Raw genomic sequence first — 27,630 nt, forward strand, 5'->3', positions numbered from 1 at the left:
TAACAAGTGTTTACTGAGCACCTACTATGAGCCAGGTCCTGTTCTGAGCCCTGGGGTACAACATAGGATAAGACAGACAAGCAGAACCTGCCTCTGCCTTCCTGAATCCTGTCCACCGCTGATAGGTAGCATTGGGCTTCAGCTCTGACCCCCACCCTGGAAGTGAGCTCCCTCCCCCCTGCCCGCCCCGGGGCCTCCATCTTCCTGCGCACCGAGCCCAGGGAATTTCTTTAAGTGCCAGGGCTAAACCCGTCCTGGAAATGTTCCTGGAACTGCGGAATCCTGGCAGCCTGGAGGGCAGCTCTGGCCCTGTTCTTTGTTTCTCCAAGCATTTATTAAGCTCTTGCTGTGTGCAACCCGCTGTGCATGCTAAGTGCTTCATAGAGGCTTTTTTGACCTTGCGGTGGCGGGCCTTGAATTGTGGCCTAAATTGTCCTTGCGTCAGCTGGGGAAACTGAGGCTCAAAGAGGAAGCAGATTTTTTTTGGGGGGGAGAAGGGATGGAGCCCCCTGGGGCCATAGACTTCCAAGTCCAAGTCTGTCCCCGAGGCAGGCGATTGGTCCAGCAGCAGGCTGCCTGTAACCTTAATCGCCTGGCTGATTGTGGAGGTGGCCCTGGCTCCTCCCTCTCCAGGGAAGGTGCTCCAAGAAGCAGCAGAAAAAAAAAAAAATTAGGAGACCGAGGCTAAGGCTAGTCCCCAACTCCCCACGGGCCACTGAGCAGCCTCAGTTTCCCTTCTGTGCACCTGGTGCTGCCAGCCACAGCCGGAAGCCTCAGGCCGCCCCCATCTTGCTCCCCTTGGACTGACCTTGTCTCCCAGCCCCCGCATTTCGCTGTCTTGGCCGAGGTGTCAGTGACTCATAGGCAGATGTGGCGTAGGGGGGCGGACAGCCTGTCACCAGCAAGACAGCCACACACAGGGGGCGGCTGGAGTCCCCAGGGACGACCTTGGCCGAGGTCCCTGCAGAGGAAGATTTGTTCAAGGTTCGGAGGCAGCCGGGGTGAGGGGTCCCCTCGCAGTTCAAGTGGAGGATGGAGGGAAAGGGGTCCCAGGCTGGCAAGGCTGGAGCGGGATAAAGCAGCTCTTCGGGAAAAGTTGCTGTGCTCCCTGTTGGTGGGGGAGCACAAAAAAATGCCAGGATACAGAGGGTTCCTGCGTCTGACCGAAAACGTAACAGAGATGGTTTTTGTTTTTTCTGACGTCGCAATGCAGAGGTCATGTATGTTCATCTTTTTTTTTTTTCATCCACTTAGCAAACACAAGTGTGATGTAACTTACTGCAAGCAAAGCTTTGCTCTGGGCCCTGGGGTCTTCTACTGGGCATCAAGGGCGAGGAGACAGGAAACCCAGCACAGTTAAGAGTCTGGGGTGCGGAGCTGGGCTGTGGTCCTGACAGCGCCTCACTGGATGGCTTTCAGGAGAGCGCGCTGTTCTGTGGATGTTCTTGCCTGGTGGTTTCTGGACAGAGCTGTCCATTCATTCATTCATTCATTCATTCATTCATTCATGTATTTATTCATGTTTTGAAACAGGGTCTCACTGAGTTGCAAAGGGCCTCGGTAACTAGCTGAGGCCATCCATGAACTGCGATCCTCCTGTCTCAGCCTCCCGAATGCTGGGATTACAAGCGTGCCCCACCACGCCCAGCTATAGCCATCTCCCTCCCTCCCTCCCTCCCTCTCTCCCTCCCTCCCTCCCTCCCTCTCTCTCTCTCTTTTGTGGTACTTGGGTTCCTGGAAATCCTTCTACCTCCAGGCTACACTCCCAGACACCTATTTTTTATATTTTTATTTGGAAACGGTCTCGTAAGCCAGCGAGGCTGGCTTTGAACCTGTGCAATCCTCCTGTCTCCGCCTCCCAAGTGAGGGGATTACAAGCATGCGCCACCACGCCCAGCTAGAGCTGTCTCTTTGGAAGTCCCACTCTGTACCTGTGGGCCCAGTTCCTCATACCTTCCCGCCTACCTGCTTGCAACCTATGTAGCACCGTGTGTGTCCTGGCTGTTTGACATTTCCAGAATGTTCAGAGTTGCAACGCCAGACACTGGAACAAGGATGGAATAAGGAGTTTACAAAGCCCCGCGTGGTGGCACATTCAAGTCTATAATCCCAGAGCTTGGGAGGCTGAGATAGGAGGATCACAGGTTCGAAGCCAGCCTCAGCAACTTAGGGAGACCCCTGTCAACTTAGCAAGATCCAGTTTTAAAATAAAAAATAAAAATCAGGCATGGTGACGCACACTTGTAATCCCAGCATTTGACTGCTAAGAAGCCTGTAGTACGAGGGAGAGCCCCATTCACCAGAGAACGACCATGGTGGGACGCCTCACTCAGAGACAGTGGGGTCAGGCTTGTCATCCCAGCACTTGGGAGGCGGAGACGGGAGGATTGCAGGTTCAAAGCCAGCCTCGGCAACTTAGTGAGACCCTGTTTCCAAATAAGAACTAAAAATCAGGCTAGGGGTATAATTGGAGGTAGAATGACTCTGGGATCAAGCCCCAGTACCACAAAAAATAAAATAAAATAAAATAAAATAAAATAAAATAAAAACCTGGGTGCAGCTCAGTGAGACCCTGTTTCAAAATAAAGAATAGAAAAAAATAGGGCTGGCGGTGCAGCTTGGTGATAGAATGTCCCTGTGCTCCATCCCCAGTACCACACACACACAAAAAAAAAATATATATATATATATATACAAACAAAATAAATTCAACAAGACCAAAAAAAAAAAAGCACAGCCCTTACCAACTATAGTCCTTTAATTGGTCCCATTTATTTATTTTTATTTATTTTATTTTTATTTTATTTTATTTTTATTTTATTTTATAGTGGTACCAGGGATGGAACCCAAGAGCTTTTCTATCTCCGGGCTATACTCCCAGCCCTATTTTATACTTTATTTGGAAACAGTCTCACTAAGTTGCTGAGAGCCTCACTAAGTAGCTGGGGCTGGCTTCGAACCTGCGTCTTTGAACCTGCGTGATCCTCCCGTCTCAGCCTCCCAAGCGCGGGGATTGCAAGAGTGCACCACCACACCCGGCTTAATTGGTCCCATTTTATAGCCCAGGAAGCTGAGGTCCAGAGAGGCTTGGATGCGTGCCCCAGGTCACACAGAAAATCGTCCTCCAACCATCTCGGAAAATCTAGGGGACCCGGGCACCGAGGGGCCTCCCCTGACCACGCGGGAGGTCTGCCTGCCACCTCGGCGGCCCTGCGCCCCCCCAGGATGCCCGGTCCCCCTCCAGTGCCGTCCGTGTCAGATGCTATTCCTGGGCGCTGCTGGGGTCCCTGTGCCCCGCAGGCCTGGCTCCCGGCCACCACACACGCCCGGCAATCTGTCTCCCGCTTCCTCCCTGAAGTTGGCAACGTTGAACAGGAGAAAGTCTTTGGAGAGCCGCCCAGCAGCAGCTTGGCCTGCTCTCGGCTCCTACAGGGGCCTCTTTTGCTCACTCCAGGCAGAAGCTCAGCTCTCCCCTCCCCTCGGCAATATTCCATGGGATCCGAGGGCCTTGCAAAGACCTCCCCCCCTTGCCCTACAACCATCCTTGGCTCCCCGTTACCTGCGGGCTGAGAGCCAAACTCACCAATACCGTGCTCCTAAAACTTGGTCTGTCTCCTCTGCGGACTCTGTCCACGCGCAGTTTTGTTTTGTTTTGCCATACTAGATGAAACCCAGGGACCTTCTACCTCTGAGCTACACCCCCAGCCCTATCTTTCTTTTTTTTTTCTTTCTTTCTTTCCTTTTTGGTGGTACTGAAGGTGGAACCCAGGGGCTTTTTTTTTTTTTTTTTTTTTTTTTTACCTCTGAGCTATACTCTCAAACCTATTTTATATCGTATTTGGAAACAGGGTCTCACTAAGTTGCTGAGAGCCTCACTAAGTAGCTGAGGCTGGCTTCGAACTTGTGCGATCCTCCTGTCTCAGCCTCCCAAGCACGTGGATTACAAGCGTGCGCCACCTTTTATTCTTTATTTTGAAACAGGGTCATACTGAGTTGCAAAAGGCCCTAAGTAGCTGAGGCTGTCCGCAAACCGCGATCTTCCTTTCTCAGCCTCCTGAGTGCTGGGATTACAAGCGTGTGCCCGGCTTTTATTTTTTATTTTGAAACAGGGTCCCGCTAAGTTGTGGAGGGCCTCACTAAATTGTTGAGGCTGGCCTTGAACCTGCGACCCTCCTGTCTCAGCCTCCCAAGTAGTGGGATTACAAGCATGTACCACCACACCCAGCCAATTTATTTATTAAACCCTTGCCTTGTTCTTCAATAGGCCAACAGTCTTTTCTGAACAAACACTTGGATAAACCCAAAGAAAAATAAGGTCTGTGGAGTGATGGGACAGCGCACACCTTATTTGCCTACCTGTCTGCTAGTGCCTCAGGCCCCCAGATGTTCAGAGACGTGGCGCGGATGCTCTCCCCATAATCCCCCGCGCGACCTTTGCAGGAGTGTCTCATCCATAAAAGTAAATTCCAGAGGAGCCGCGCAAGAGACGTGGTGAAGTTTCCAATCGCCAGTCGTAATCGCTCATTTAAATGAATCTGTCTGGAGAGCAAATGTTTTCTTAAAAAAAAGGGCAGATGGAGAATAGTTTCATAGGCCTTCCCCGGCGTGGCCCTCTGCTCCTGGCAAAGGTCGGCCTTGCCTGGCACCCATCCCCTAGGACTTACTGAAGTCACCCAAAGAGGCGGCCACCCCGGGGAGTGGGTGACAGTGGAATGGACCTGGATGGTTCTGGAGGTGCTGCTGGGGGTTGGTGTGCTATGCCCCAGAAACATGGCCTAAATCCTAGAAGAAGCCCCCGTTTTCTTGGTTTCTTTTTATTTATTTATTTATTTTTATTTATTTTTTGCAATATTAGGGATGGAACCCAGAGGTATTCTACCTCTGAAATACGCCCCCAGGCCTAGTTTTGTGTGTGTGTGTGTGTGTGTGTGTGTGTGTGTGTGTGTGTGTGTGTGTGGTACTGGGGGGTGGAACCCAGGGGCTTTTCTACCTCCGGGCTATACTCCCAGACCTATTTTTTATACTTTATTTGAAAGTAGCTGAGGCTGGATTCGAACCTGCGCGATCCTCCTGTCTCAGCCTCCCAGGCGCGGGGATTACAAGCGTGCGCCACCACGCCCAGCAATCGATTACTCTTGGTCCTATTTTTTCATTCTTTTTCTTTTTTCTTTTTTCCAGAGGGGTTGCACCTCCAAGGTACATCCTCAGTCCTACTTTTTTTTTTTTTTTTTTAGTCTTTTTCTTTTTGAAACAGGGTCTCACTGAGTTGCGAGGGGCCTCACTAAATAGCTGAGACTGTCCGCAAACTTCCATCCTCCTGTCTCAGCCTCCCAAGTACTGGGATTACAAGTGTGCGCCACCGCGCCCAGTGCTATTCTTGATTTTGAAACAGGGTCTCACTGAGTTGCGAGGAGCCTCACTAAGTAGCTGAGGCTGTCCCTGAACCACGATCTTCCTGTCTCAGCCTACCAATTTTGGGATTACAAGTGTGCGCCACCACCGCCGGATGAAGCCCCCGGTTTCTAACGACCAGAGAGCATGGAGAACAAACTTAGGCCTGGCCAGCTTCCCTGTGGCCCAGAGCTCCATCCATGGTAGCAGGGACCTTGACTGTGGGCTTCTCTGCTGCATTGGGCTGGGTGCACTGTGCGGTTGTGCAGGTTGGCGACGCATCCACCGGTCAGTGCTATTAATACCCAGCCCGTTTCCCCCCAGCACCTACACAGCACCTGGCCCTTGGTTGGTGGAATGGGGGAGGGGGGCAAGAACCGTGGGATAAGCAGCCAGATACCGCTCTTCAGCGGTAAGTAAGAGAGGGGCCCTGGGTGTCCATTGGGATCTTCCTGGCCGGCCTGAGATGGCGTAGAGGGATCCTGGGCGTGTGAGTACGTGTGGGCTGAGGTCCGGCTGGGTGGGGAGGGGCTGCTGGCTGTGGCCTGGGTCTCTCCTGCCAATAATATCAGAGCAGGCAGAGTCTCAACCCAGCTCACCCCTATCGTCACAGAAAGCTGGGTGGAAAATCAGGTGTAGTGGCGCACGCTTGTAATCCCAGCATTGGGAGGCTGAGACAGGAGGATAACGGTTCACGGACAGCCTCAGCTACTTAGTGAGACCCTGTTTCAAACTAAAAAAATAAAAAATAGGGCTGGGAATGGAGCTCGGAGGTAGAATGCCCCTGGGTTCCATCCCCAGAACCACCAAAATAAAATAAAAAAGAAAGCAAGCAAGCTGGGTGGACACTCTGCGGGCAGGCTGGAGGCTCAGCTTCTCCCAGCCCCCATGATCACTGGGGAAACGGAGGCTGCAATGAAGGGGGAGCGCCTAGGCGAGGCTGCGCAATCAGAAAGCTGTGTTTCATCTGGTTTACATCCTGGGATGCTGTGTGAGTTCTGTTAGACCTTGTTCCCTTAAAAAGTTTGGAGGAGGGCGTAGTGGCGCACGCTTGAAATCCCAGCATTTGGGAGGCTGAGATGGGAGGATCGCGGCTCGAGGACAGCCTCAGCTATTTGGTGAGGCCCTTTGCAACTGAGTCCCTGTTTCAAAAAATAAAGAATAAAAAATAGGCCAGGCATGGTGGTACACACTTGTAATCCCAGCATTCGGGAGGCTGAGACAGGAGGACTGCGGTTCGCAGACATCCTCAGCTACTTAGTGAGGCCCTTTGCAACTTAGTGAGACCCTATTTCAAAGTTAATAATAAAATATAGGGCAGGGGGTGTAGCTCGGAGATCAATGCCCCTGGGTTCCATCCCCAGACATGCAATAAATAAATAAATAAATAAATAAATAATAAGAATAAAAAATAGGGCTGGGGGGTAGAGCTCAGAGGTAGAATGTCCCTAGGGTCCATCTGCAGTACAGAAAGAAAGAAAGAAAGAAAGAAAGAAAGAAAGAAAGAAAGAAAGAAAGGAAGGAAGGAAGGAAGGAAGAAAGAAAGAAAGAAAGAAAGAAAGAAAGAAAGAAAGAAAGAAAGTCAGTCAGTCAGTCTGGGAAGCAATATTCCCTTTCTTCAGATGGAAAAACCAAGGCCTGGGAAAAATGACCACTTGCCAGAATCCTGAGGCACATCACTGACAGGCCTAGCCCGAGGATGCCTGTGTCTCTGAGCCCCAGGCTTACCATCTTCAAAGAATCCCTGCCCAGGGGGTGCGTGGTGGCACACACCTGTAACCCCTGTACTTTGGAGGCTGAGACAGGAGGACAGCAAGTTTGAGGCCAGCCTGAGGCTCTCAGGAACTTAGTGAGACCCTGATCTCCCAAATAAAACATAATAGGATGGGGCTGGGGGGCGTAGCGTGGCAGTAGAATATGCCCCAGGGTTCCATCCCCAGCGCCCCCCCCCACAGGAGCCAGGCATGATGACAGCCACGTCCCCTTTAAGTAGAGAGCCGCCCGCCACAGTGGGTGGACCCTGTGACCAGCCAGTGGGAGCCGGAGCCTCCCAGCAGCCCCCCAGGGACAGGAGGGAGGGACTGCAGCGGCTGAGCAGTTGGCGGGCAGCAGGGACCCGGTGGCCGACATGCTGTGTGGGCTCAGCCGGGAGAGCCTGGCAGAGGCGGGTACGTCTGGGGCCCGGGGGGAGAGTGTGGGGCTTGGACATGCTGGTCCCCTGGGGCTGCTGCCCAGAGAGATTGGGGACGGGTTGGCTTAACTGGGACCCCGACTCCCAGGGACCTGGGGTACACCCAGCAGGGGCGGCAGGCAGGGGCACGGGGCTCAGCTTGGGGAACTCGGCCGAGCCCCGCTGCATCCTGGCAGTGGGGCTGGAAACCCAGGGGTGGCTGCCCTGTCTGTCTATCCGTCCGTCAGTGCATCTGTTCATCTGCTCCCTTAGCTGGCCGACGGGGAGTTTGTGGGGGGTGGCACCTGTTGCTCTACGTCACCCCCTCCCCGCCACACTCACACCACACTCTTGACATGTCCCCGTGCAACAGCTCCGGGGGACGGGGACTGTGGTCCCAGAGTGCAGAGGGGCAGACTGAGGCTCTGGGAGGTGAGAGGCCAGGCCGGGGTGCTCACCTACGTGGCTCTCGTAGCAGGGCCCCTGACTCTGCTTTTGAGGGTCCTGGGAGCTCTCTGCCTCTTGGGGGAAGTAATACTCACCCCCGGCCTGGCCCCCAGGCAACATACTTGGGACCCCCTCCCAGGCTTTATAAGTTTTCTATTTACATGCTCTCCCTCTCCCTCTCCCTCTCCCTCTCCCTCTCCCTCTCCCTCTATCTATTTTGGTGGTACTAGGGGTGGAACCCAGGGCTTTTCTACCTCTGGGCTACACTCCCAGACCTATTTTATACTTTATTTGGAAACAGGGTCTCACCAACTTGCTGAGAGCCTCACTAAGTAGCTGAGGCTGGCTCCGAACCTGCGCGATCCTCCTGTCTCAGCCTCCCAAGCGCTGGGATGACAAGCGTGCACCACCACGCCCGGCTATGCTCTCATTAAACACTTATGACAACACTGGAAGTTAAGTTCTGTTAGTCTCCCATTTTACGGTTGGGGCTACTGAGGCACCAACACATCAGGTGACTTGTCTGAGGCTGGGACTTGGGACCAGAAAGGAAATTACACTAGCCAGGCTCATTGGTGCATACCTGTAATCCCAGTACTTGGGGGGCTGAGACGGGGATTGCGGGTTGGAGGCCAGCCTCAACAATTCAGTGAGACCCCCCCAGCAACTTAGCAAGACCCTACTGCAAAATAAAAGATAAAGTAGGAGCTGGGCGTGATGGTGCGCACTTGGAGTCCCAGCATTTGGGAGACTGAGACAGGAGGATCGCAGTTTGCATACAGCCTCAGCTACTTAGTGAGGCCCTCTGCAACTCAGTGAGACCCTGTTTCAAAATAAAGATTAAAAGCCGGGCATGGCGCATGCTTGTAATATCTGTGCTTGGGAGGCTGAGACAGGAGGATCGCACAGGTTCAAAGCCAGCCTCAGCTACTTAGTGAGGCTCTCCGCAACTTAGTGAGACCCTGTTTCCAAATAAAATAGAAAATAGGTCTGGGAGGTAGCCTCTGGGTTCCACCCCCAGTACCACCAAAAAAATAAAATAAAATAAAGACTTAAAAACTAGGGCGGGGGGTGTAGCTCAGAGGTAGAATGCACCTGGGTTCCAGTACCGCAAAAAAAAAAAAAAAAACAATGAATTAATTTTTAAAAATAAAGTAGGGCTAGAGGTCCAGCTCAGGGGTGGAATGTTTCTAGGTTCAATCCTCAGTACCCCAAAAATAAACAGTTGGAGGGACCACCTTCCTGGGCTGGACAACTCTGACCTTTGGACTGAAAGCCCAGATGTGTGGGGTCACCTGGGGTCAGAGCCTTGGCTCTTCTCCTGTGTGTCTCTGGGCTTGTGGCCTCCACCTTGGCTTGGGCCTTCCTCTCTGGCCTCCGGGCTCCAGTTGTGTATTAATGGGAGGGAACATCCTAAAACTCAAATCTGATCACAGCTCCTGAGCCGAGCATGCAGGGCCTTCCCCGAACCTTCGGGCATTTTCTCTCTTTGGTGACTTACCTAATCCCCACCCTTATTACCGTGGCCCCCTCCTCCCCAAGTCACAGGACCTCGTGATCACACCTACCTCGGCTGGCGCCAGCTCTTTTAGAAAAGTCCCCAAATGGAGCTTCGGGGCAGCAGGACGGAGGCGCTCAGGGGACCTCTGCATCTCTTGCTCCGCTTCTCCGTGGGGAAGCGTCATTTCCAGACATCCGCGCTTGCTTGACCTTTAAGCATCAGATCAACCAGCTCAGTCCTCCCTCAGCAGAGAGACACCACGTGCAATAGGTCCAGAAAATATTCTAGGGCTGGCTCTCATTGGCCAGGCTGGGATCACGTGACCAATCGCTGGTCTCTGATTGGCCAGGCCAGGGCACGTGGCCTCCCCGGGGGCTGGGACAGGCGGCCAATAGGTGGCCACAACACCCCCCACCCTCCGGCCATTGGCGATGCCAGGACTGGTGACCCCTGTGGCCCAGTGACCTTTACCCTGGATGCACCCGGCCTGAGTTAGTCGGTTCCCAGGCCCTGGGTCCTGAATATATCCAGCCTCCTTCCCAGGAACCTGGGTCACTTTTTTTTTTTTTTTAAATAATCACGAATATATAGCCTTGGCAATTTTGTGAGGCTCTCCAAAATTCAGTGAGGCCCTTTTTCAAATAAAATAAAGTTGCCGGGCATGGTGGCTCATGCTTGTAATCCCAGCACTTGGTAGGCAGAGATAGGAGGATCGCAAGTTCGAAGCCATCCTCAACAGCTTAGTGAGATCCTGTTTTCAAATAAAATATTTAAAACAAATAGGTCTGGAGGTGTACCTTGGAGGTAGAAGGCCCCTGAAGGGTGTACCTTGAAGGTAGAAGTACCACACACACAAAAATAAATAGCCGGCGAGGTGACGCACGCTTGTAATCCCTGCACTTGGAAGGCGGAGACAGGAGGATCGCGCAGGTTCGAAGCCAGCTGGCTTAAGAGACTCTGTTTCCAAATAAAAATATAAAATAGGTCTGGGAAGGCTGGGCGTGGTGGTGCACGCTTGTAATCCCTGCGCTTGGGAGGCTGAGACAGGAGGATCCCACGGGTTCGAAGCCAGCCTCAGCTACTTAGTGAGGCTCTCAGCAACTTACTAAGACCCTGTTTCCAAATAAAATACAAGATAGGTCTGGGAGTGTAGCCCGTATGTAGAAAGCCTCTGGGTTCCACCCCTAGTACCACACACACATCAAAAAAAAAAAAAAAAAAAAAGGTCTGGAAGTGTAGCCCGGAGGTAGAGGGCTTCCAGGAACCCCAGTACCACCAAAAATAAAATAAATAAATAATAGGGTAGGGGTACAGTTCAGAGGTAGAATGCCCCATCTTCCATCCACAGTACTACAAAAAAAGAAAAAAGAAATAGAAAAAGAAAAACAACCTGCTTGGCCCCAAAATTATACAGCTACTTCAGGGGAGAAATAGACTATAACCTAGATTTAATTTTGAATACATATTCCACTACTATGCAGAATTACCAGGGAAAGTCTTCTACTCCTCTGCATTTGTTAAGTGTGATAGGAGGACGCTGTAGCAATGGTTATATAAGTTAACTCATGGACAATATCAAAAAGTATCTTCCACATCATCTGCCCTCTTTTTTTTTTTTTTTTTTTTTGGCAGTACTGGGGATGGGACCCAGGGGCATTGTATCCCCAAGCTATACTCCCAGCCCTATTTTTTAGTCTTTTTTTACTTTACTTATTTACTTATTATTATTTTTTTTTGTGTGTGTGTGTGGTACTGGGGGTGGAACCTAGGGGCTTTTCTACCTCCAGGCCACACTCCCAGATCTATTTTATACTATTTTATTTAGAAACAGGGTCTCACTAAGTTGCCAAGAGCCTAAGTAGCTGAGGCTGGCTTCAAACCTGTGCAATCCTCGTGTCTCAGCCTCCCAAGTGCTTGGATTACAAGCGTGCGCCACCACGGCTGGCTAGTCTTTTTTTGTTTTTGAAACAGGGTCTCACTGAGTTGCAAATGGCCTCGCTAAGTAGCTGAGGCTGTCCGGGAACCCGTGATTGTCCCCGTCTCAGCCTCCCAAATGTTGGGGTATGAGCGACACTATCACGCCCAGCTCCACACTTTTTCTTTTTAAGGGAATAAGTTCCAACAGCACTCACCCAGCATCCCAGGATGTAAACCAGATTAAACACAGCCTTCTGATCACAGAGAGCACACCCGATATTCTTTTTACAGTAGACTATGACAGGGTAAAAAGATTAAAAAAAAAAAAAAAAGACATGTTTCTTTCCTTTGAAAGCCAGGGTCACCTTCTTGCCGCCCCAGCACTCTTGCAGAAAGGACCGTGTGACCCGCCACTGATGGACTGGGTTACATAGTAAGCCCAAACTCAGATTTTGGCAGGAAGCCTCTCTCTGGCATCCACTCCCCTGCCTCCAGGATGGGAGGCCTCCTCTAACCCAGAGGAGTCACAAAGACATCTCTGTGTCCTGCTGGGCCTGAGAAGTACCCTGAGTGAGGGGCCCCCTGGGCTGCCCACTCCTGCCAAGGGGCCTGCACCACAGCCACCTCCCCACCCTGGGGTCCCTCAGGCAGGGGCTGTGGCCGTCGGGGACACCTCAGAGGTCACGCTCAGAGCTTAGCAGCCGGGAGCCAGGGAGGCTGGGTCAGCATCCGGCCTCTGCCCCTTCCTGTTCTCCGGCCTTAGAACATTACTTCCATCTCTTTGATCCCCTTTCTCCTTATTTGTAAAAGGGAATCAAACTCAAAAAAGTAAAATTGCTGTTGACTTTAGAAGAGTCTCAGGCAATGTTTCTGGGGGCTGCAGAGAGCGGACAGACAGACATCCCAGGCTGCAGAGGCAGATAGTAAATAAGACCAGTGAGTGTAAAGGAAAAAAAAAAAAGCTGAGACCGGAAGATGGCGGTTCGCAGCCAGCCTCAGCTACCTAGTGAGGCCCTCCGAAACGCAGTGACACCCTGCTTCAAAATAAAGAATAAGATGGGTGTGGTGCCAAACGAACACTTGTAATCCCCGCACTTGGGAGGCGGAGACAGGAGGATCGCGCAGGTTCGAAGCCAGCCTCGGCTACTTAGTGAGGCTCTTAGCAACTTAGTGAGACTCTGTTTACAAATAAAGTATAAAATAGGTCTGGGAGTGTAGCCCATAGGTAGAACGCCCCTGGGTTCCATCCTCAGTACCACAAAAAAAAAAAAAAAAAAAAAAAAGAGAGAGAAAGAAAAGAAAAGAAAAAGAAAAAAATTGTCACTGGTCCCCTGTGCTCCACTGGAAGGTTGAAGTGGAGGACCCAAGGGCTGCAATCTACCTACTGAGGTGTCCCTCTCATCAGCACACCAGGCACCCTGCTGATGGTCAGCTGTCCCCCCAGTGTGTCAGGTTGAGCTGGTGACCCTGCACATACACACACACACACACACACACACACACATACCCCATGCCCATGCCTTTACTGTGACCCCGCTTAGGCGGGGGGGGGGGGGGGGGGGGGGGGGGGGGGGGGCTGGCAAAAGCTGCCTGACTGGGGGCGGACTTCCTTTTCCTTTGTCAAAGCTCATTAGCTCCCTGGGGCTCCAGAGATAGGGAAACGGTGACAGTAAATTAGAGATGATTTCAAGAGAAATAAAATTTAAAAACAGGCCCACCCACCCCGGTGGCGCACGGCGTGGAGCCGGGACTATTTCCTCCTCCAGCCACCGGGGCTCGCCCGGCCCCCTTGTGCCAAGACTCGCTGGCATCGCTGCGGAAATGGGTTCCCCTCCAAAGCCAGTTCTTACAGCATAAAATGACTGAAGGCAAAAGCTCATAATTGCCCACTGCTAAAAGAAGAAAAAAATCAAAAAGGCGGAAAAACGCGCACACACACAAAAATACAAAACACATGTGGATAAAAATATCTCTGTCTTTTTGTGCACGTTTCCAGCTGAAAATTGGTGGGAAAGATGGTTTTGAAAAGCCTTCATCTCTAAGCATATAATTACTGGGTCCCAGAACAAAACAGACGGAGAGTGGGAGAGGAGAGCGAGCCGGTGCACTGAGGGGGGCTGCTAGGGTCTGAACTCCACGGGCCTTTCTATAAATAGTGAAAACCCTTCAACTTCTCCCAGCCCCAGGCATCAGTGAGTGAGACACCCCTGTCTCAGGCTCTCGCGCCCACAGCTGGCTGATGATTCTGAGCCTGCTATGATTCTTGAGCTCCAATGCTGCCTCAGGATGTTCTTGGAAGTGGGGTGCTTTGTCTCCTCTGCAAAAGCACCAGGCTGACATTATCGCACTGCCATCCAGGTAGCTTTTTCAGAGGGGACATAGCACCCCACTTTCATGGGGTGGGGTGAACATGGAGGGAGATCTTGGACAGACCAGAAACTTGTGTTCCGATACCTCTGCGCTCTGTGCCGGTATTGGGAAATGGCTTCAAAATGTATTTGAAAATAGCTTTGGTATTATAAAGTAAGAGCTTGGGTGCGGGCAGGCATTTAGACAGGGAAGGCTTCCTGCAGAGTTCCCAGCACCAAGGGTGATTAGCAAGAAAACAGAGGTAGCCCAGGGCCTTTGCATTTTAAAGGCCAGTAACTTCTAGCAGACAGGCTAGGGTGTGGGAGGAGGGCACAAGCCTTCAACAGATCCCTGACTTTGATAATCAGGGATTAACTATCAAAGTAACACATTCTGGGGTCTTAAAGATTTGAGCTCACACCTATAGGGAGAAGACTTTTGGTCAGACAGGATGTAGGATAGTGAATCCTCACATCTAAAGGCTTGCCTGGAGAAGGGGCGGATCGAGTCGGGTCAGCAAAGATGTGAGATAAAATTCTTTATAAAAATGGTTCTGTATCCAAAAACTTCAGTGATTTCTTTCCGAGTCACTCCACTATGTTGCTCTCTCTATGACATAGTGCTTTCATCTAATTTCTGTTTTTTCTTTCTGCCTTTTTTTGCTAAGCTTACAGCAAAATAAAAAAGAGTTGGGGCTATTCTTTTTTCTAAAATAGCTCAGGACAAGAACCCATGGCTACATCTTGCACCCGTACAGTTTTGCCGTACTACTGTAACACTATCCAGTGTGGTGTGACCTGTGATTCCAGGACTTGGGAGGCTAAGTCAGGAGGATTGCTGGTTTGAAGTCAGTATCAGCCACTTCGCAAGATTCTCAGCAACTCAGTGAGATCCTGATTGAAAATAAAAAGGGCTGGGGATGTAGCTTGCAGGTTGACTACCCCTGGGCTCAGAGCTGGGTATAGCGGCACATGGATGATTGTAATCCCACTCCTTGGGAGGCTGAGACAGGAGGATCACAGGTTCGAGGACAGCCTCAGCAAATACTGAGACTCCCATCAACCCAGTGAGACCCTGATTCAAAATAAAAATAAAATAGGGCCCAGTGTAGCTCAGAAGTAGAATGCTCCAGGGTTCAATCCCCAGTGCGTGCGCACGTGTACACACACACACACACACACACACACACACACACACACACACAACTTAGAGGACACCCAGAGACACTCGAGGCAATGGGTTCTCTTTGGCAGCTCACTTTAGTATCCAGCATCCACTGTTGTTGATTCCACTGTTACTCATGTAGATCTTCAATTCTTTTGCATTTATTATCAGGACTCAAAACTTCACCTTCAACCCACTGTTGTTCTATGCTAGGTGTGTGTGTGTGTGTGTGTGTGTGTGTGTGTGTGTGTGTGTGTGTGGTAACAGGGGATTGAACTTCCAAGCCACACCCCATCCCTATTTTATTTTTTTTATTTGGAAACAGGGTCTAAGTTGCAAGGAGCCTCACTAAGTTGCTGAGGCGGGCCGCGAACCTGCGATGGCCTGTCCCAGCCTCCCAACTCCTAGGATTCCAAGTGTGCGCCACCGTGCCTGGTAACGCTCTATTCCTTAAAATTATTCTGATCTAAATCGGTGAATTTAGCTTCCCTGTCCTTTCCTGGAAAGGTAATTCTTCCTGAAACCACCATCCCTTCCCTTCACGTATAAACCAAACCTTAGAGCCCGCAAGCTTATCTCTGGTCTTAGAGGAGGGAGGGGCATTCCAGTGGCAGAGTCTCATTTGCATGGAATAAGACATGATTTTATTTCAGAATTGCCCTCGTGAAATGCCAGAGACGTTCTCTGTCACGAAGTTGACAGTCTTCTTAATTTTATTATCTCAGAAACATCTCGTTGAATCTAAATGAAGGGCGTATTAGGGGCCTGTAATGGGAGGCATTATATTTAATGGGGTGTCGCCGGCATCCGTGGCGGCTGATGTGACAGGGAAGGAGGGTGAGCACAGCTGCTGGGGACCCAACCCCAGGGGCCCTAGAAATGGCTGCTGGCTTAACTATTTGATTTGTTATTTACCAGCTTCTGGCAAGCAAAGGGAGCCCAGCTATTGAGAATTACTGGGGAGCCCGGGCAGTGGCTATAATTAAGATGGTGAAGGTTTCCGTAGATCCAAGTTGAGCTGTGACTGTGGCTGGGGCTAAGCCCCGCCTCCTGCCCAGTCTGGTCCCGCCCACAGCCTGGAATAACCACGCCCCCATCTATGCCCCGCCCATCCCGAGCCCCGCCTCCTGTACTGGTGGGCCATGCCCTAAGGGCAGCCTGAGCCCCGCCTCCTGCCCTGACTGGCTCTGCCCACTGCCCAGCATAACCACGCCCCTGGCTATGCCCCGCCCAGCCTGAGCCCCGCCTCCTGTCCTAGCTGGCCCTGCCCACAGCCCAGCATAACCACGCCCCCAGGCATGCCCCAGCCCAGCCTGAGCCCCGCCTCCTGCTCCTGGCCATGCCCCCAGCCCAGCATAACCACGCCCCCAGGCATGCCCCAGCCCAGCCTGAGCCCCGCCTCCTGCTCCTTGGGCCATGCCCCCAGCCCAGCATAACCACGCCCCCAAGCCAGCCTGAGCCCTGCCTCCTGCCCAGGCTGGCCCTGTCCCCAGCCCAGCATGGCCCCATTCCCAGTCCACAACGACCACGCCCCCAGCCCAGGCTGGCCCCACCCCTCACTGTAAAGCAAAGGTTCTCAACAGGGGCGGTAGTGCTCCCCCAGAGAACATTTGGCAATATCTGGAATCATTTTTGGTTGTTACGGGTGCCACCAGGGTCTGATGATTACAGTCAAGAGGCTTGAAGCTCTGTGCAAAACTCGGTCCCTCATCTGTCCAGCGGGCACAACGGCAGCACCTCCCTGTTCCCACGTGGGACACGCGGAGGTGTGCGCGGCCGGGTCAGACAGGGCACAGAGGAACCGGAACTGCCTGCTGGGCAGAACAGGAGTGCCGGGGCTTGAGTGTCCTTGGGCTTTAGTGTCTTTGGGGGTCCTGGAACCCAGCCCCCGCAGATTGAGGGATGACAAGAAAATAAAGCATGCGTATTCAATGCAAAGGCACCTTTTTTTTTTCCCCCAGTACTGGGGATTCAGTACTGCCAAAAAAAAAAAGAAAAAAAGGTACAATCCAGGGGTCATTCTACCTCCCAGCTACACCCTCAGCCCTATTTTTTAGTTTTTATTTTGAAACAAGGCCTAAGTAGCGGAGGCTGGCTTTGAACCTGTGATCCTCCTGTCTCAGCTTCCCAAGTACTGGGATTACAAGGTACGCCACTACGCCTGGTTAAAATTGTGAGTGTGTGTGTTTGTGTGTGTGTGTGTGTGTGTGTGTGTGTGTGTGTGTTACTGAGGATTGAGCCCTGGGGCATTCTATCACTGAGTTACACCTCCAGCCCTATTTTATTTTTCTTTAGGAGCAGGGTCTTGCTAGGCTGATGAGGCTGTCCTCATGCCTGAGATCCTCCTGTGTCAGCCTCCCCAAGTACTGCGATTACAGCATACACCACCACACCTGTCTAGAAAGACAAAATCTTTTTTTTTTCTGTTCATTTTCCACGGTCAAATGGCAGACATTGAACCCATGGATATGAAGGGCTGCCTGTACTTTTGCTTATGTTTGAAATAGAAGAAAAATGTCCTCATAACTATAAAAAAAAACCCAAAGGACAGATTTCATTACAGATCAGAAACATCCCTGAGAGACAGACAGGAAATATGAGAGGTGGGGTGATGGGTGACGGAGGAGGACGTGATGGCCCAGGTCCATCTGTTGAACATTTCAAGAGAGAGAGAGAGAGGAGAGGAGAGGGAGACAGGATATGAAGAAACAACAGGAACTCTCAGACTGCCCAGAATGACTGAAACGTAGCTCACATACCATAAAGCGCAGTCACCATGAAGAAGTATTAACTGGGTTCAGTCAGGACTGAATTTTCTCAGTAACCCGTCCCCCTGAGCTCCGGTGCCTGCAGAGGAGAGAGCTCCCCGTCCCAGTGGGGATGCAAGCGTGGTGGCCGGCTTTGGCCGACTAGGATTCTACTCCAGATCCTACCATGCCCCAGCTGTGTGACTCTGGGCAAGAGTTTGCCCCGTCCAAAGGTTCTGCTGTTACCCATAATTCTCACCACGCACCTGCAGAGGTGTTGAGAGGTGCAAGCCCAGAGCAGTTGGATATGGCGGTACTCAGACTTCAACTGCAAGAGCTGGGATGGAGCGTCCGCTTAGAAGAGGGAGCGTAGCCGGGCGTGGTGGCGCGCGCTTGCAATCCTAGCATTTGGGAGGCTGAGACAGGAGGATCGTGGTTCGCGGCCAGCCTCAGCTACTTAATGAGGGCCTTTGCAACTCAGTGAGACCCTGTTTTAAAATAAAGAATAAAAAATCAGGCTGGGGGTGTAGCTCGGAGGTAGAATGCCCCTGGGTTCAATTCTCGGTGCCGCAAATAAATAAATAAATAAATAAATAAATAAATAAATAATAGGGCTGGGGGTGTAGCTCAGAGGTGGGATGCCCCTGGGTTCCATCCCCGGTACCGCAAAAGAAAAAAGAAAAGAAGAGGGAGTCTAGAAGATTCCCCCGCTGAAAATCAGGTGTCGCTGGTGCTACAGCCACCAAGCAGGAAGTCCTGGGGCGCAGGGGACCCCGACTGGAAACAGAGGAGAACTCAGGGCGTTTTCTTTCTTCTCTGCAGACGACGGGCCTTACTGCAAAGGGGGCAAGGATGCGGGGACAGAGGTAGCCCTGGCATGTCGCAGACAGAGCATCCCAGGTACCGAGGCCTCTCTCCTCCCCTCTCATTCTGCCCTGAGGGCATAAATAGTGCGGAGTGCCAGTCTCACGGCCTCGGCTCTGCCACGACGTGCCCTGCAACCTAGGCCAGGCGCTCAAGCTCTCTCCTCCTCCCTGGTCATCCCTGGTCCTCCTCTCTGGTCCTCCTCTGTCCTCCCTGGTCCTCCTCTCTGGCCCTCCCTGGCCCTCCTCTCTGATCCTCCTTGGTCCTCCTCCCTGGTCCTCCTTGGTCCTCCTCCCTGGTCCTCTTTGGTCCTCCTCTCTGGTCCTCCTTGGTCCTCCTCCCTGGTTCTCCCTGGCCCTCCTCCCTGGCCCTCCTCTCTGGTCCTCCTTGGTCCTCCTCCCTGGTTCTCCCTGGTCCTCCTCCCTGGCCCTCCTCTCTGGTCCTCCTCTGCAAAACTGAGATGCTATTCCACTGTTGCGTCCACGACATTCGCTCACCTGACCTGCATCTGTTGGCAGAGGAGTTCCGAGGGGTCACTGTGGTGGAGCTGATCAAGAGAGAGGGCAGCACGCTGGGCCTGACCGTCTCGGGAGGCACGGACAAGGACGGCAAGCCCAGGGTCTCCAACCTGAGGCCCGGGGGGCTCGCGGCCAGGTGAGGGGCGGGCTTGGCGGGGGAGCAGGAGGGACGTGCCGAGGGGGCTGTGAGGCCCGGGATGGGTAAAAAGCCATACAGCGGGGTCGCCTTGGAGGAGCACCCAAGAGCTCGGTGCTTGCACCAGGAAGGCCTCCCCTGGAGGCTATCATTGAAGGCCCGGGCCTCTCCCCATTTTACCAAAGTCCAGCTTAGCCAAAACACCCACACTTGTCAAGCCAACCTTCGCCCCAGGATGGGGCGTGGAAAGCCAGGGCGAGCTTAGGGTACAGCAAGGGACAGGCTGTCCCGCTGTCCCTGGGGCTGGTCAGAGGTGTCATTGAGCGGGTGACACCCCCTCCCCAGCGCACGGAGAAGCAGCTATGTTAGTGCCGAGAGAATGGCCAGGAAAGGGTCTCACATTCTAGCTTCCAGTCTGGGTGATCCGAGCCGGGCCTGGTGGCGCACACACGTCATCCCAGCACTCGGGAGGCTGAGACAGGAGGATCGCGGTTCGCGGCCAGCCTCGGCTACTTAGCGAGGCCCTCTGCAACTCAGTGAGACCCGGTTCCCAAATAAAGAGTAAAATATAGGGCTGAGGGTGGAGCTCAGAGGCCGAATGCCCCTGGGTGCCAGCCCCAGTACCAAAAAAAAAAAAAAAAAAAAAACCTGGGCAATCTTACTTCCTCCCTGTGTGACTCTGGTCCAGCGAGTGGCCTCTCAGCCTCAGTTTCCCCATTTGTCCAGGGAGGATCAGGACGATGGGAGGGTGGGCGCGGACGCCGGCATGCACAGCACCCCCCGCCCCGTCCCCGTGTGCTCCCGGCTCTAGGAGCGACCTGCTGAACGTGGGCGACTACATCCGGTCGGTGAACGGCATCCGCCTGACCCGGCTGCGCCATGACGAGATCATCACCCTGCTCAAAAACGTGGGCGAGCGCGTGGTGCTGGAGGTGGAGTATGAGCTGCCCCCGCCCGGTGGGTGCTCTTGGACGGGGAATCTTGCCCCCTGCCTCGGTCGTGGGTGGACACAGCGGCCTCCCCGCCAGGGCCCGGGGGGTGGGGATCCTCCCATATCCCTGCAACACCCCGGCACGGAGGCGGTGGGAACCCGTTCATAACGCACTTTGGGTTCAATATTTTTGTATTTGTTTTGGAGGCACTGGGGATGGAACCCAGGGGCATTTAACCTCTGAGCTACATGTTAACCCAGCCCTATTTTTTAGTCTTTATTTTAATTTTTTTTTTTTTTTGGTGGTACTGGGGGTGGAACCCAGGGGCTTTTCTACCTCTAGGCTACACTCCCAGACCTATTTTATAATTTATTTGGAAACAGGGTCTCATTAAGTTGCTGAGAGCCTCACTAAGTAGCTGAGGCTGGCTTCGAAACTGTGTGATCCTCCTGTCTCAGCCTCCCAAATGCTGGGATTACAAGCGTGCGCCACCACACCCGGCTTTTAGTCTTTATTTTGAAACAGGGTCTCACTGAGTTGCAGAGGGCCTCACTAAGTAGCTGAGGCTGTCCGCGAACCACGATCCTCCTGTCTCCGCCTCCAGAATGCTGGGATGACAAGCGTGCGCCGCCACGCCTGGCTTGTGTGAAATATTTAATTTCCAAATGTTTTCTTCTGGGGAGGATAGTTGAAGGACGCGGGATGAATATTCTCAGCCCCTCAACTCCCCTGCACTGAATAGAATAGTGTGGGGCTTGGCCAACCTCCGACTATTCTAAATTGGTCTAAAATCGCTGGGCGTGGTGGCGCCCGATTGTAATCCTAGTACTTGGAAGGCTGAGATGGGAGGATCACAGGCTCATGGCTGGCTGCAGCTACTGAGTGAGGCCCTTTGCAACTCAGTGAGACCCTGTTTCAAAATAAAGAATTTAGAAATAGGGCTGGGGGCGTTGCTCAGAGGTAGAATGTTCCTGTGTAACGGCTCCAATACCGCATAAAGTACCTCATAAAGCCGGGCGTGGTGGCACACGCTTGTCATTCCAGCATTTGGGAGGCTGAGACCGGAGGATCACGGCTCGCAGACAGCCTCAGCTACTACTTAGTGAGGCCCTTTGTGACTCAGTGAGACCCTGTTTCCAAATAAAAATAAAATAGGGCTGGAGGTGTTGCTCAGAGGTAGAATGCCCCTGGGTTCCATCCCCAGCACCGCAAAGTTGGTCTAGAGTCTTGAAATTCGAGTCCGTGTGCGGAGCTGGCCTCCAGCCCGAGCAGTGTGTTGGCCGAGTGGACGTGCGCAGACTATTTCTTCACGCCAGGGACGGTCTAGCTGGGGACCGGGGCCTCACTTTTCCTACCCATGCGAGGGGCCGCGGCTCGCCTCCCCGTTATCTGTGTCCCTGGTCACCTGGTTCTCCTGAGATGTGCTTTGGGGACATCTGCCAGCTGGGAGGTGGGACAGAGGGACTCCAAGGAACCCTCCTTCTATCCTTTGACCGCCAGCCCCAGAGAACAACCCGAGGATCATTTCAAAGACCGTGGGCGTCTCCCTCTACAAGGAGGGCAACAGCTTTGGCTTCGTTCTCAGAGGTCAGTGTGACAGTCGCCCTTGGAGCTTGGGGGGAGGGGCAAGAAAGAAGGTAACATGAGCCGGGCATGGCGGCGCATGCTTGTCATTCCAGCATTCGGGAGGCTGAGACCTGGAGGATCGCGGTGCGGTTCGAGGCCAGCCTCAGCTGCTTAGTGAGGCCCTCTGCAACTCACTGAGACCTCATTTCAAAATGAAGAATAAAAAAATGGGCAGGGTGTGGTGGCTCACGCTTGTCATCCCAGCATTTGGGAGGCTGAGATAGGAGGATCCCAGTTCAAGCATAGCCTCAGCTACTACTTAGTGAGGCCCTTTGCAACTCAGGGAGACCCTATTTCAAAATAAAGAATCAAAAATAGGGCTGGGAAGCCAGGCGTGATGGCACACGCTTTTAATCCCAGGATTCAGGAGGCTGAGACCTGGAGGATCGTGGTTCGCAGACAGCCTCAGCTACTTAGTGAGGTCTCAGTGAGAGCCTGTTTCAAAATAAAGACTAAAAAGTGGGCTGGGGGTTGTAGCTTGGAGGTAGAATGCCCCTGGGTTCCATCCTCAGTACCAAAAGAAAAAACCTTTGCCATGCATCATGACTGAGGGAGAAGAAATTATACCAGAAATCAGTAATGAAAGCTCTGTTGAGACTGAACAAAAGTTTGAAACTGCTTAGCAGTCACGGCAAAAAGGGAAAGGAGATGAGCTCCCAGGGAGGACAGCAATTCCCTCGAGGACCTGGGTCACACCTCGTCCCTCGTCCCATCTCTGGGGCTGGAGTTGGTGTAGGTCCTCAAACAGGTTTTTTGCTGTTTTGTTTGTACTGGGGATTGAACCCAAGGGCATTCCACCTACGCGCTACCCCGGCCCTAGTCTTTTTTATTTTTGAAACAGGGTCTCGCTAAGATGCCGAGGCTGGCTGCCTCAACGGGGTTTATTGAGGTTTACTGCTTCGGGGCTGTGTCAGGGTCCCTGGGCTCACAGAGCAGGGGCTGGGGGAGGCTGACCCCCGCTCCTCCATGGGATTCTGTTCAGGGGGCGCCCATGAAGATGTGCACAAGTCCCGCCCGCTCGTCCTGACTTATGTGCGGCCCGGTGGCCCAGCCGACAGGTAAGCAGAAGCAGAGCGTCGTGAGCCTGGCCCTGCGCTGCCCTCGCCGTACCCCGCGGTGCCGGGCAGGAGGCAGCGCACGGATCTTCATGCCCACTGCCCAGGTGAACAGACAGGGCCTGCGGGGGCCTCCCCGCCCGGACTCACCCAGGGAAAGGGAGGCAAGAGAGCCCAAGGCTTGGGTCTCACGCCGCACTGCCATTTCTCTGGGCTTGGTGACTGGAGACTGCCGTGCCCGCCTGCGCCCAGCCCAGAGGACCTGGAGGAAGCGGGGGAGGAGCCGTGTCCAGTTCCCAGCCTCGGAGCCCAGGCCCGCCCCGCCGGGAGATTCCTGGCCATTTCCAGAGAAGCCCGTCACGGCCTCGTCACGGTCTAAATTTGTCCTTAGGACCAGGCCCTGTGAAGAGCTATTCATAGAACCTCCCGGAATAGCTCCGGGCACCTGTTGGGGCAGGCGCTGCCTGGCTGGGATTTGACCCAAGAGGGAGGTGAACCCTCAAAGGGCCCTCCCTGGGGCCCGGCTGGAAACCAGGGAGGGGGAGATGGCAAGGGACGGGACCTGGGCCCTCCAGCTACCCCACTCCTGGCGCTGTGCAGCCTGGGCAGGGCCGGCACCCTCTCTGGGCTCTGGCATTCTTGGCCCCTGGTGCAGGAGTGGGGTGGGTAGCTTGGAAGGTCACTTCCAGCTCAGAGGACTGGTTGGGCTGAGGCTGCCGTGAATCATCACCCACCAAGGGGGCCTCCGGCATTTCCTCAGCTCGGGCCTCTCCTGTACCCCCTCCATGCCTCCTTTTTCCTCCGGAGCCCACCTTTCCCAGCAGTAACCTGTCTGCTAGGCCGGCCAGGGCGGCCTGGCTGACTGCACTTTCCCTGCAGGGAGGGCTCCTTAAAGGTGGGCGACCGGTTACTCAGCGTGGATGGGGTCCCGCTGCACGGGGCCAGCCATGCCACCGCGCTGGCCACGCTGCGGCAGTGCAGCCGCGAGGCGCTCTTCCAGGTGGAGTACGACGTGGCCACCCCAGGTACACAGGTGCTCAAAGGCCAGGGTGGCACGGGCGGAGCCAGCGGTACACGCAAAAGCCCTGGGGCCCTGAGGAGAGCCGGGTGGCTGTGGCAGATGGGCGAGGGCAGGGAGGGGTTGGAGGCGGGGGCCAGGAGGCTGCAGGAGTGGCTGGCGCTGTCCCAGTGGGGGCTGGACCGTGGGAAGAGAGGGCTCGTTTGCTGAGGTTCCAGTGGGGGGTCATGAGGCTGAGGTTTCTATCCCCAGCCGCCGGGCTGGCTCACGGAGACGCCCTTCTCTGACATAAAGATAGGTTGAGCAGGCGCTCAATAATTGCAAGCAAATTAGTATTGCCCTGGGATCTGAGTCCCTCCGTGTGCATGGGGACCTGGACGAGCCCTTCACCTCATGCTGACTCAGTTTCCCTGTCTGTGAAATGGGTCTCTGCCTCCCTTTGGGGCAGAAGGCTTAAAGTGAGGTCACAGAGCAGGACTGGGAAGAGAAGTACTCAGTATTTTATTTTAAACTTTTTTTTTTTTTTTTGGCCGGGTGAGGCGGCGCATGCTTGCAATCACAGCATTAGGGAGGCTGAGACAGGAGGATCCTGGTTCGAGGCCAGCCTCAGCTTAGTGAGGCCCTTTGCCACTCAGTGAGGCCCTGTTTCCAAATAAAGAAAAAAAAAATAGGGCTGGGGGTGTAGCTCGAAGGTAGAGTGCCCCTGGGTTCCATCCCCCCACATTGCAAAACGTCTTTTTCCCATGGTGCCAGACACGGTGGCCAATGCCTCCGGGCCCTTGGTGGTGGAAATTGCCAAGACTCCTGGCTCCGCCCTGGGAATCTCACTCACCACTGGCTCCCACCGGAACAAGCCGGTCATCACCATCGACCGCATCAAGCCAGCCAGCGTGGTGGACAGGTGAGGCCCCTGGGCCAGGGCCGGGCGAGCTCTCTGGCTGGACCAGCCCCACCTCCTCCGCCCCCTGCCTGTCCAGGAGCGGCGCCCTGCACGCGGGGGACCACATCCTGGCCATCGACGGCACCAGCACGGAACACTGCTCACTTCACGAAGCCACCAAGCTCCTGGCCAGCGTGTCTGAGAAGGTGCGGCTGGAGATCTTGCCGGCGCCCCAGAGTCGGCGGCTGCTCAGGCCCTCGGAGGCGGGTAGGTCCCTTCAGGGGTGGCGGGCCTCCTGGGCAAAGCTGGAGCAGATGGGGAGGGGAGCAGGAGGCCCAGGCCTCAGGCCCTGAGCGGGCTAGAGGGGTGCTATGGGGCCTGCACATGTACTTTTCTGCTTCACAGAGGAAATCGAGGTAGCCGGGGATTGGACAGGTGCAGTGTCTAAAATAGCACCTGGCCAGCCGGGTGTGGTGGCGCACGCCTGTAATCCCAGGACTTGGGAGGCTGAGACAGGAGGATCGCAGGTTGGCCAACACCCTCAGCAATATTTTGTGTGTGTACGTGTAGTACTAGGGATTGAACCCAGGAGCATTCTGCCTCTGAACTACACCCCCAGCGCTATCTTTACTTTTATTGGGAAACAGGGTCTTGCTAGGTTGACGAGAGTCTCACGACTTGCTGAGGCTGGCCTCAAACCTGCGATCCTCCTTTCTCAGCTACTTAGTGAGGCCCTCCACAACTAAGTGAGACCCTGTTTCAAAATAAAGAATAAAATATAGGGCTGGGGTGGAGCTCGGAGGTAGAGTGCCCTCGGGTTCAAATACCACACACATACACAAGAATAAAAAATAGACCTGGGGCTGTAGCTTGGAGATACAATGCTCCTGGCTTCCATCCCAGTACCAAAAATAAATAAATAGAGCCGGGCGTGGTGGCGCACGCTTGTAATCCCAGCATTTGGGAGGCTGAGACAGGAGGATCCAGGTTCATGGACAGCCTCAGCTACTTAGCGAGGCCCTTTGCAACTCAGTGAGACCCTGTTTGAAAAATAAAAAGACTAAAAAATAAGGCTGGGGTGTAGCTCAGAGGCAGAATGCCCCTGGATTCCATCCCTTGTACTGCAAAATAAATAAATAAGTAAATAAGGCCGGACGTGGTGGTGCACGCTTGTAATCCCTGCACTTGGGAGGCTGAGACAGGAGGGTCGCACAGGTTCGAAGCCAGCCTCAGCTACTGAGTGAGGCTCTCAGCAACTTAGGGAGACCCTGTTTCCAAATAAAGTGTAAAATAGGTCTGGGAGTATAGCCCAGAGGTAGAAAAGCCTCTGGGTTCCACCCCCAGTATCACCAAATAATAATAATAATAATAATAATAATAATAATAATAATAATAATATTAATAAATTAATTTATTAAAACACCTAGCTACTGACAACTCCTAACTCTTGCTGAGTGTCCACGTTCGGCAGAGGCTGCCTGGTTCAAATCCCTGCTGCCCAGCCGTGCAGGCCCTGCTGTGCATGGCTGGGGCACGGTGGGCCTCAGGCACAGGCCGGCTGAATGTCCAACGCCCTGCCTGGCTGCCGGGCAATTCTGGGTCCATGTGGGGGCGCCCCCATAGCCCCCGCGCCCCTCTCTCTCCCCCACCCTGCAGAGAGAGTGCAGAGGAGCGAGCAGTCACAGCACTGGGACCCCTGCGTGCCCTCCTGCCACAGCCCGAGGCCCAGCCCCTGCAGGACGCCCGCCTGGGCCGACCACAGCCGATGTAACGCACCCGCGCTCCTGGGGAGGGCGCTGTCCACACGGGGAAACAGGCTCAGAAATCAGGCCCGGCCCCGTCGCCTGCATGCCAGTGACCAGACGGACCCCGCCCCTGGCAGCCACTGGGTCTACCTAGTCTTTGAGTCCCAGAGAGGGTGTGAGATGGCCCGGGCCGCACAGCTAGTACTGGGTTGAAGGGCAGAGGCGTCCCGTCTCCCCGAGGTCGGGTGGCTTTCTGGCTCCCACTACAGCCGGGCGAGGGGCCCTGCTGGGGTTCACGGGGCTGTGTCTCATCTCCCCAGCCTTGTCTTCGACTCCCTTTTCCTCGCCAACCATGAACCACGCCTTTTCCTGCACCAACCCCAGCACCCTTTCCCGCGGATCCCAGCCCATGAGTCCCAGGACCACGATGGGGAGGCAGAGGCAGCGACAAAGAGTACACAAGAGCTCGTGTAAGCCTCCCGGGGGCCCGCGTGGTGGGGGCGTAAGCAACACGAGTGATACACCAGGCCCCCAAGATGTGTGTCACGCACCGGAGTGGTATGCAGCCCTAAAAAAGAAAGAAATTCGAATCCATGCTACAGTAGGGCTGAACTCTGAAAATACTGGGCTAAGGGAGAAGCCTGACCCAAATCACATTGTCACCGCCCCTCGGGAGGGTCTCAAGTTCAAGGCCAGCCTGGGCAACTTAGCGAGACCTGTCTCAGAATAAAAAGAGGGTTGGGGGTACGGGTCAGTGGTAGAGCACCCCTGAGTTCAATCCTCAGTGTTGAAGGAAAAAATAAAAGACCATATGCTGGCTGGCCGCGATGGGCACGCTTGTCATCCCCGAACTTGGGAGGCGGAGACAGGAGGATCGCGCAGGTTCGAAGCCAGCCGCGCTGGTGTAAGGGACCCTGTTTCCAAATAAAAATATAAAAAATATGTGTCTGGGAGTGTAGCCCGGAGGTAGACGGGCTTCCAGGAACCCCAGTACCCCCACACACACACACACAAAGGCCATATGCTGTATGATTCCATTTCTTGGAAATATTCAAAACAGGCCAGTCTAGAGAAAAAATAGGTGGATGGTTGCCCAGGGCTGGGCGAGATGGGAGGATTTGGGGCAACAGAAAAGGAGACAGCATTTGTTTTAGAGAAGATGAAAATGTT

The 27,630-nt window shown here is 53.7% G+C and overlaps 1 protein-coding gene across 3 annotated transcripts in view; it reads left to right on the forward strand.

Annotated features, from left to right (window-relative positions):
- Positions 1-27,630, forward strand: part of GRIP2 (glutamate receptor interacting protein 2) — a gene marked incomplete at both ends in the record, with an annotated part of 81,252 nt that overhangs the window by 35,053 nt on the left and 18,569 nt on the right. For 2 of the 3 annotated variants that reach the window (XM_080718189.1, XM_080718190.1), the window contains 10 exons: positions 18,509-18,586; positions 19,069-19,204; positions 20,016-20,161; positions 21,637-21,723; positions 22,745-22,820; positions 23,697-23,842; positions 24,589-24,736; positions 24,813-24,982; positions 26,372-26,482; positions 26,781-26,930. In XM_080718189.1, the coding sequence (XP_080574315.1) occupies positions 18,509-18,586; positions 19,069-19,204; positions 20,016-20,161; positions 21,637-21,723; positions 22,745-22,820; positions 23,697-23,842; positions 24,589-24,736; positions 24,813-24,982; positions 26,372-26,482; positions 26,781-26,930 (1,248 nt within the window). Of the gene's footprint in view, positions 1-7,519; positions 7,560-18,508; positions 18,587-19,068; positions 19,205-20,015; positions 20,162-21,636; positions 21,724-22,744; positions 22,821-23,696; positions 23,843-24,588; positions 24,737-24,812; positions 24,983-26,371; positions 26,483-26,780; positions 26,931-27,630 lie in introns of those variants that run through there. The other variant, XM_080718191.1, reaches the window with a different exon arrangement.

The sequence above is a fragment of the Muscardinus avellanarius genome, assembly GCF_963383645.1.
Source record: "Muscardinus avellanarius genome assembly, chromosome: 22".
In the NCBI taxonomy this organism is placed as follows: domain Eukaryota; kingdom Metazoa; phylum Chordata; class Mammalia; order Rodentia; family Gliridae; genus Muscardinus; species Muscardinus avellanarius.